Source organism: Ruditapes philippinarum, unplaced genomic scaffold (assembly GCF_026571515.1).
Source record: "Ruditapes philippinarum isolate M1 unplaced genomic scaffold, ASM2657151v2 ctg2274_1_1_1_1, whole genome shotgun sequence".
Taxonomy (NCBI): Eukaryota; Metazoa; Mollusca; class Bivalvia; order Venerida; family Veneridae; genus Ruditapes; species Ruditapes philippinarum.
In genome coordinates this window covers 66812-77583 of record NW_026856570.1, presented here as the reverse complement: position 1 = coordinate 77583, position 10772 = coordinate 66812, and the positions used below count along the sequence as shown (strand labels likewise).

Here is a 10772-nt window from a genome sequence, read left to right as displayed (position 1 = left end):
CCCCCCCTCAGTACTTTTGGTTTTAAACAAAATTCCCAACCCTTTAAAAAACGAAAAAACGTTTTACCCTGTGAAGAAAAACAAGAGGGAAAAAATGTTGTTGGAAGCATATTAGAAACATATCAATTTCCCGAAAAAAAGGGGTGAATTTTTGCGGATTTAGAATGCGTTTTTTAATTCCTTTAACCGGGAACCCATAAAATTTAAGCGAAGAAAAAAAAGGGGTTCGATCAAAAAAATTTGGGATGCCCCGGGTTTAAAAAAAAGGGCCTGTGAAAAAAAATAAAGGGGCCAAAAAACGGGAAAAACTGATTATGGAGCAAAATGCCGGTTTTCATTTAATTAAAAACATTTAATCGATGGGAATGCGGGCCCCACGGGGCCCCTTGAGGGGATGGGACAATCTGTGAAATTAAAAATCGGGGGCTAAGCCAAGGGAAACCCGAAAGAATTTTCCCCATATTTTGAGTCGTATTTGTTATTAACAAGAAGCTACTTTTAGGTCAATCTTTAACAACGCTTTACTGTGTTATTTCAGAGCCAACGTTGCACATTGCATAGATTGGATTAGAATAAAGAAATCTCTTTAATAACTAGTGAATGTGGACGGAAAATATTCTCTTTTTTTATGGTCTTATTTTTATCTCAGGAAATTGAAATAGAATTTTATCTTCATGGAATTGTTCTTCTGCAATTACAGGCACTATCGGTTTTTTTCACAGATAAAAATGGCGTCAAGTCGGAACTACCGTAGATAAATTGGGGAAAAAACAAAGTTTTACTATTATGGTAAACAAATCTGGTCATATGAATATTATTGTAACGGATTAGTCAAAGACAGGAAAACACTTCAAAATGATGGAGAGATGCGCCACGCATCATGGCAACGTAATAAAGAAGTATTGCGCTGACCATGACGTTGTTTGTTGTGAAACATGTAACGTGGTGAGACACAGGTATTTTTTCTTTGCTATCTAATCTAAAAAATTTTAACTTTGTAAAAATAAAAGTTATAGGGTAAAATTATCAATATCTCATCAGCATTAACACAAAATATTAAATTATTCTTGTATTTATTTTGCTGGTACGCATATATTGTCCCATAGGACCTATGTCTGTTTTCTGTTATTTTGATTATATTGATAACATAATGACAGTAGAGAAACTGGATAAGAAATTTTCTCAAGTTAGTTGTATGAATGTCATTTGACTTTCTGGAGCCGTTACAACATTAAATATTACTGTCAAAGAGATAAGAAAATAGTCATGAAGAAAAAATTTTGATACTAATTCAGTTTAAGATTTTAAAAATTAGAACGCCAAAATAGATAAATTAAAAGAACAAACTATATTATGCTTCCTTTGTAAAAAACTTCAGTTTTCTGAATGGCCCTATAATACAACCAGTTGCTCTTTACCACAGTGTATAATAACGTTATTAATAATTGCGTAAAGATGTTGTTTATTATATAGAAACTTTATTTACACTACTGACTCTAAAACTAAGTTGTACGTTCACACGAAACAATAAACATATCATATCAATTAAATATGATTTTTTTCTAAGGTCACACTAAACAATAAACGGATTATATCAATTAAATCTGATTTTTTCTTAGGACATGTCCGCATGTGGATAAACTGCGTCATGTTGGAAAAGGTATCAAAACTAGTGCGGAGTATAAATCATCAAAGGAATCTCTTGATGAAATTATATCACGTATGAGATCAGAGAAAGAAGTCAGAAGTAAAAACCTCACTAGCATTCATCACCAGAAAGAGAAACTTATGAAAGACGTTGACAAATTTCAAGACGAAATTATTGACAGAATTAAAGATCTTGCGAAAACCTCAAAACAACAAATACGCTCAAAACATGAAGAGTACAAAAAAGCTATTGAGACGGACGAAGCGGCCTTAGGCACTGTCATATCATCAGCTACCAAAACCTTAGGGAAACTCTCAGCATTCAACGATTCGAGAGTATTTGTCAATGTTAAAGCTTGTGAAAATGCTGTTAAAGAAGGCGAATCACTTCTTGAAGATATGTCCAAAGAATGGATTAAGAAAGAATTACGATTTTCCTTTAACCAAGGTCTCAAGGATAAAATTGTCAGTCTTGGACACATTGTCGGAAAAGTGTTTTAAAAAATATAAATAAAAAATTTTTTGGACACTTTAAAAATTAAAAAGAGCACTGCAACGTTTACTTTGGGGTTTGTGTTATGGAAAAAAGGCACAATTTTTTGAAAAGCTTGAACACTCAAAATCAAATGCCCGAAAAGGGCTCAAACGGGAAAAATTTACTGTAAGAGACCTTATTCCTGTTTAAAAAAGGGCAAAACCCCATGATTTGTGTAGAATTTATCGCAGTCTGGAAAATTGAATTTGTCCTTGGGCAATGCAGAAAACAAATTTAAAAAAAGGGCTATTGGGAAATTTCTATAAACCTCCAAATTTCGGGGGTTTTAAAGTGGGGAAAAAGGGCGAAAAAGGGGGAATTTTTGGAAAAAATGACCAGCAATGGGGAGATTTTGTTGTTTTAGCAAAACGAAATGTGTGTCCCCAACAAAGCGAATTGTTGTTTAAATTTTTAAAGTTCGAGAAGGATGAAAAACGACAAACATGAAGGGGGTTTCTGTTTCTTGAGAAAGATCGCATTAAGTGCTATGAAAGAACTTATATACATTACGGATAAAGTAAACGGATTGATAGTGTTGAATAAGGACGGAAAGAAAGCTTGGAGTTTTTCTGACCCTGAACTAAAGGAAGCACGTGGTATATGTGTGCTGCCTGGGGACCTGATTTTTATCAGCGGTGCAAGCTCCAATAATATCCTACAAATTGATAACGATGGAAAGAAAGAGGGGATACTTGTGGAGCCAGCAAATGGATTGAATAAGCCTCTAGCTATGGCATACGATGAAGAAAACTCGAGAATTATTGTTGGGTGTGGCTCAAATGAAATTTCAGTGTACTCAATATATGGAAAATAAATGAGAATTAAAATGTAAACAACGTAGAATACTCTTTGGAATTCATGTTGAATAAAATATAAATTGACCAACCATTTGGAAGATTTAAAATGGTTTCAGAGAAAGAAGATTGCATCGTAATAATGCCTTATTTCTTTATGGTTCTTGATGTTAAAGATGTTTAAAATTCAGATTTTTTTTTCTGTTAAAAATTAAATTTGTTAAAGTTATTTATGAGCTGTACACTGGAAAATTTCCCCGATTCGTTGAAGTTTTAAATTTTTAAAAGTCTGGGAAATATGAGGTTACGGGGTTTTGAAGATTACGGGTCTTTTTATTTGTTTTTTATTTTTTAATAATTAAATATAAATTAATTAAAGGAAACCAAATTTTTAAAATTACTTTTTGATGGGTTTTGGGGAATACTGTAAAATAGGTATAAACCCCTGGGATATACGTTTTTTATTTTTTTTAAGAAAAACAATGCAGTTGAATCCCTATACACTGTCTTAAGCAGTCTCCAATCATCATCGCAACTGTGAAAAACCAGAAAATTCATAGTGTCAAAATTGACAAGTAACGGTAAACTTAATGAAGGAAAATGGAAAAAAGAGTATGTTCACTGTGAAAAAATGACGTGTTTTCTTAATTCTACATTAAAGAAATAATGCACAAATACTTAACTTAAACTTGCAATAATATTTTTTTTCTATTCGTTGTTTGAAAGGCAGATGACTAGTTCATTTTAAGTACTTTTGATATCCTGAATTTCCTTTGAAAAAAACCATACAGAACTACACGGACATATATGTTTTTATTCACATAACCACTGATAAACATGCCTTGTTACCATTGACAAACAGTTTGCCTTTCTTTCTAAGATAAAAGGGCAATTTGTTTATAAGATTTTGGTTATGTGTGTCATTTAAAATGCAAAAATTTAGAACATAAAAATTAATTTATGATTTTAAGTCACCTGGCAAAATATATTTTAAGTTATTTAATTAAGTTTATTTGTGTTTGAAGTAAGAACTCCTCAATCCATTTATTTATTTGAGGTCAATATTTGATGTATTTCGTTTTAATGCAGATTTCTTTTACGGTGTGCGTGTAATGGTATGCAGTATTAGTTGTATGTTTTTCTTGTATTTGTATGTATGTATTGTACAACCGTGAAACACGGGTACCACCCAAAGGCAGCCTTACAACGGTGCATATTCATTCGTTCTCATTAAATACTATACACGCAAATTGTTTTGTCATTGACTATGTACATGTATCATTGATTGTCTAGAAAAAAAGTAGAATTTAAGTAATTAGTTAGTATATTGTTATATTTGATAGAAAATGTTTAGATCTCATTATAGTGAGATATCTTTCGTAACACGTTGTTTATATGTACAGATAAATCACTACATAATTAATATGTTCAGGAATAGTAGTACCTTGCAATAATGAAAAATAGAGACATGTAAACATGTCATTGTGTCAGTTTGAAAGAAAAAATGTATCTAGTTCACTTATAATTAAGGAAACAGTTGTCTGATGATATTGTTGATAAAACAATAAATACTAAAAAGATAACTTATCGAACATAATAGATGTAATTGTTTTGACTGGTTTACTAATATCAAATTCAAAAATGATGTTTAAGGTAAAAAAAAATGATGTTTAAGGTAAAAAATAGTTTACATTAAAGTCAGTGTTAATATAAGTAGGAAAAGAAAAAAAGCAAACTGGTTAAATGGCAGTATTTTATTCAATTTAAAAAAAACCCAACGACGTTGGATATGTAAGATTAAGGGCGATGGTTTTCTTCCAAAAATGTATTATAAATATTCATGTACAGACAAGAATTTGTGTTGAGGCAATAGAACTGGTATATACGCTGACAAGCACCTAGGGAATTAACCGGATAATAGAAACCGTTGTCCGGAATCGATAACTTATTACTGTACCACCATTATTGCTACCCTATTTACTCTGATCCATAGATTGGGTACTCACTATAGATTAGATTAAATACAAGTTTTTATTGCCTTGTACATTGATTTTATTGATCTTTACTAACTATACAGTGTTTTATCTCATTCATTGACCATGCTGTTTTTTGTGATTTCGTTATAGTAGTTGCTAGGCAACGATAGTTCTATAACTAAAAGTGTGAATGCAAGCTTTCATTATTAGGTGACAGAGAAATACGTTATTTATAATCAAGTTTATTAGGAATATTTTTTCTTTCTTTTATATTTAGTGTTTCGTTAATATTACTACCTGAAAGAACATGATTCCTTTTCTTAAGAAAACTTTATATTGACAATAAGCCATTATTAATTATAAGACAAATGTGGAATTGTTATAATAGCATATTCCATATTCCAAGTTAAATATATGTTAAACTGTTTATTAAATGGTACTTTCGTTCTAAAACTAAATTTGATTTCAGTTACAAATCAAACATTTGCTTCTGTTTTTTAATGTGTTCTTCAAATATGATAATTACAATTTCATCGAACGCAAATTATTTCCAATTCACAAGCCATGATTAATAATTTAAAAAATCGATCAGTTTTTGCCCATATTTGATATCTTGTCATTTTATAAACCTATCACTATGTAATTTATAAATGAAGTCATTTTCAAAAACACTAACTAGCATATCCGTCACAAGCTTTATTATTTCTATTTAAACCGAAACTTTTCAAGCAGTGGTTTTCTTATCAAGCACTATTTACATTGCGAACACAAATTAAGAAATGTAATTGTAATAACATTGTGTACACGAATTAAAACATGTACTTGTAATTACATTGTGTATTCAAATAAACAATTGTACTAATAATTACATTTTTTTACACAAATTAACAAAATGTACTGCATAAAATAAACATATATCTGCTATATCAACGTGTACACAAATAAACAAATATTCTTATACTTACATTATGCACATACATTTTTGCATCTACCCTACACTTGTATTGTAACACAAAAAATGTAGATTATTGCTGACTGGTTTTTTACACACATTAAAGTTGTATCCTTTATCAGCCAAATTGTCGTTTATTGTTATTTTTTCATTTTGTGACAGTGTAACGCGACGATTTAGTTTCTTCTCTCCTCATGGAGTAAGCTTTTGGACAGCTACTTTCAACTTTATGTCATGATTGGATTATTACCATGTTTTATCAAGAGGAGGTATTTGAATTCAAAGAACATATGTCACATTTTTATTATTTACTTCAAAAGGGCATCTATTAATAAGAAAATATCAGGGAAATTTTAAGATTGTGTTTGTTAGTTCTAATTGTCATCTCTTAAGATGACTTATTCTGATTTGTTAGGATGTACAATGAGTTATTTATTATACATATTTATTCATGTTGTCATAATAAGTAAATCTAGTTTTTTTCCAGTTTAGAATTTTACTGGTCTGCTTATCAAATATCTTATTAATAAAAAAAACTCTTTTTTTACCTATTCCCAAAAATAATATTGGCAAAAGAAATCTATGTATCAAATAGAAAATGATGATTAAATATTAATGATTATTACTTTAAACTTAAATTTGCTGCAAGTTTTGCTTAAATTTAGAACATAAGCTTAAAGGCAAATTTTACCTCGGAAACGAATATTTTTTAAAACTCTTTGTTAGAAAGGGCATATTTGAGTTTAATAATAAATTTGAACATAATAAATGCTAATCACCGGTAGAAAGTAGCACTCAATGTGAAGTTATTTGGCATAAAAGTAGAAAAATGTAAAAACAAAGTAGTATTTTGACTTCCATACAAAAATCTAAATTACAATATTGTAGTAATTGTCAAAAAGAAACAGGAACTAAAGATCAATTGCACAAAGTGTAACTTTTTAGACACAAAAGGGACAAAAATAAAAAAGCTTAAAAAAATAAAATTAGGCATATCTTGGGCATAATGGATCTTTAAAGTTGTGGCATTTAAATAACAACACACAGCATGGAGGCTAGTCATATTGCACGGATGTGCATGCTGGCATTGCCCTGTACTCTGTGCGAAGGCTTTACCACTTATGAAGCAAACAGATTAAGTATAAAATATTTTATTTTGTTATTGGAATTGTTAATAATTTGAAATTGTTTTAAGAAAATGAACACAATTTTGATAAAATATATATATGTTAAACAGATGTTACTATATATTTAGAAATATTCTATGTTATGTAGTAAAATTGAAGTTTATATATAGTTTAGTTATACCAATATAATACATTTACGTGCATGTAGATATGTAAACGTTTAGATGTGACATTCAAGTAAACAATAAAATAATTATATAGTATTCATGTTAAAAACATAGAATTGATATTATATGTAAGAAAAGCATTTGAAATATATCTTATAATAATATTACCATGTTATTTGCATAGTTTTTAATTAATTAAAACGAATAGTTAAATATATCAACAATGTAAAGTGTCAATTAACAACAGTAAATTGTTATGTCATGTCAATTTACAACAAAAATGTTATAGCAAGTAACATTAACAACAAAGGATTGATATTTATATCATTAGACAACAATTAATTGATATATCATGTAAAAATCAACAATGTATTTATAAAGCATGTTCATAAACAACAATTCGTCGATAAGCCGCTTTTATTAACACGAGCATGCTTATTAATCATGCAGTATTTGATATCAGCATGTCAATCGACAACAATGTAACCAGGTACTGTGTTTATTTACAGATATTTGTCGGAGTAAAACAAGAAATGTGAGATATAATATGATTTATAGAGAGCTCATTATGATTTTATTAAGTATTACAACCTCACGAATTTGATCTTTTGAACATATTATTTGTTAACTGTAATTATAAATTGTATATGATCTTTTAATAAAAGTTACTTTTGCACAGATATTTTTACAGCTTATTTTTCCCTAGTTTTGATACATTTTGATGAGAAGTTATGGGCATTGACTCAGTTGGCTGGTCAGTTTGTAAATTGGAAGTTTCTTTGGGGGGTTCAATCTTCATTTGAAAATTTTGTTATTTTTTAGAAAAAAGGGACCCCTTTATATTTTTTTCCCAAGGGCGGCGAAAATTTTCTTTTTTAATACCCCCTCAAAAACAAGAAATAAAATACTAAAAATAATTTTTTGAAAATTTTTTGCTTTTAAGCTGTATCTGCTACTTCCCCTGGAAGTTTTAAAATTTTTATTTAGTTTTTGAAAAACTTTTATTTTTGAAATATGATGTCTTCGCTGTTTTGGGGGCAAAAATTTGTGTGCGATTTTATAAAAATATCCTTTATCTAGTGGTTTAAAGTACATCAAAAGTCTGTTTGCACTTGCTCTTGGTGTTGTCCAATTGTCTCTATGGATATAAAAATAGCAAGGTCCATATATAGAGTTTGAATCAACGGAGTTGATGAAAGATATTAATGAAAAATAATTGTGCTTATTAAGCTTTTTTTTTGTGTGTGTGTGTTTTTTTTTAAGATAATTTGTAGAAACAGCAAACAGCTCTGTGTTTTTGTCTATTTTTGTTTTGACAACTGAGTTTGGTCACTAATTATGCTAGAAACAGCTGAAAGATGATCCCCTCATTTCGTTTCAATGTTTTGTAATTACCATTACTTTTTATCCTAGTGATTAGCATTAATAGCGAATAATTATAGTTTATAATTCACAATAATTGTGCAAATTAACAAAAAGATTTTCATATTTCAAAGGGGAAAACATGGAACAAAACCATGTAATTTACAGGAAAAAAATGTCTGTAAAGAAGGTTTCTAACAATTCATTTAAATGCGTATTGATTCAAAATCGTAGTTGTTTTCCTGAAACAAGAAATAATAGATTACATTTTAAAAATCTATTTTGTTCTGGAAATTAAACAACTTCAGCTATCTGTTGAATAGTGAAGACTTTTGAATCAAATTCATATATCGGAGAGGCTCTTGTAAATAAAGGCAAGATAATGACATTTACAGAAGCCGCATGTAAAAATCTATACCCTTCAGGCACATATGCGCTATTCAAGAACTTGTGGAGAGAGTTTGGCTTGTTGAGGTATTGATTTGCCAATACCAATAAAATAGAAAGCTTGTAAAGGAACACTTTTTGAAGCTCTCTTTGAAGGCGGATATATATCGGGGGAAATAGAAAACAGAACAAAATCTGACGTTGCTTTTCAAGATAGATGACTCAGATTTCAAAGTGATTGAAAAAATAGAGTAAATGACAAACACGAATATCTAAAAAAGAGAAGCTTTAAATTTGATTTGGTATTTTAATACCATTAATTTTATTTCAAAATGTTTTTTACATTCCCATATATTGACGTAAACAAAGTGAATTTATGGCTGAACTTCAAAAAATGCTCAAATAATAAACCATGCACAACAATATAACGCCTACATTTAAGTTTTAATTAAGGGCCTGGGGGAACTTCTTTTTTTTCTCTAGGAAACCGTCATAGCAACAAAACTTTCCCTTTTCGAATATGTTTGGGTTGTTATTTTTTTTTAAAATTTTAAAAATTTTGGGAAATTTTAAAAAGAACTAGTAAAAAAAAGCGCCCAAAAGTCCAAAAAAAAGAAATTAATATGGGGTTTCCCACCCCAAAAGGGGGGCGCCCCGGAACTTTTTCAATATACAGCAAAAACTGAAATGCCAAAACCCATTTTTCTATTTGAAAAGTTATCAAAGCTATCTTTAAAACTTGATTTATTTATTTTTGGAAAATAATTTCTCGTGTAAAAATTTCTCTTTTAAATATAAAAACGCTTACAAGTTTTTTTTGTTAGCTACTTTATCCTTCCCCCTATAGTCTCCCTAATTCCTGATTATGTGTTTTTAAAATTATTTTTTCAAAAATTTGTGTGAAACAAATTTAAAAAAAAGGGTAGTTTTTTTCCCTGAAAAAAAAATTATTATATTCTTTATTATTTTTTTTTCCCTTTTTAAAAAATTTCTTTACATTTTACAACTAAAAGAAGATTCATTGTTTTTTAAATTGATACAACTGATTGTGGGAAAGCCTACGTTCATTGTTAAAAAATAAAAATATTTACAGGAACCAACCACCGAGGTTCCTAAAGGAAAAAAAACCAAGAAAAAAACGAACAACAACATTAAAATGAAGTTTTTTAAATATACACAAAATTTCATTGCTAATATTTATAAATTTTAAAATAAAGGGAAAACACTTGTATTTGAATTTGTTACACAAATTATTTTCTTAGTGTATTAGTCATTATTAAGGGCCTGTAACAGCTAACAGGTAATTTAAAACAAACGAGACCAAAAATTCTTCATGCCACTTATCATCCTATCTACAGTTATATCTTCACAGATTCAGTATTTAGAAATATATGACAAGGATTTTATAATTTCGAAGGATGCTTCTTCTATAATATAACACTCTTCACAACTCGTACCTTGAAAATTTTTGGCACGTTTAATGTTTTGGAAGCCCATTGGGGAAATAAACCGCATCATATGCCTTCCTTTAACATCTCGTGCTAGATGTATTTTAAACATTTTTCAAGGAAGGAAAATAAAAACAAAGTTTTTTGTAGGGGAATTAAAATTTAACCTGTAAAATTTCCAACGTTTTAAAATTGGGTGTGCTAATTTTAATCTTTTCTCAAAATCGGCGAAAAAATGTCGAAAAGCAAAAACTAAAAAAAAACCTCCACAATTTAAAGAATTGGGAAATTTTGGAAAATTTTATGTTTTTTATTTTCCCTTCCCCCTTTTCCCCTTAAAATTGAAAAGGTTTTTTTCTTGTCAGTAAATTTACTTT

At 29.3% G+C, this 10772-nt stretch overlaps 1 protein-coding gene across 1 annotated transcript; it reads left to right on the top strand.

Annotated features, from left to right (window-relative positions):
• Positions 1-470: 470 nt before the first annotated feature.
• On the top strand, positions 471-2148 carry LOC132747015 (uncharacterized). The gene is made up of 2 exons (XM_060736319.1): positions 471-956; positions 1620-2148. The coding sequence occupies exons 1-2, from the start codon at positions 856-858 to the stop codon at positions 2146-2148; spliced, it is 630 nt and encodes a 209-aa protein (XP_060592302.1). The 5' UTR covers positions 471-855.
• The last annotated feature ends 8624 nt before the right edge of the window (positions 2149-10772 follow it).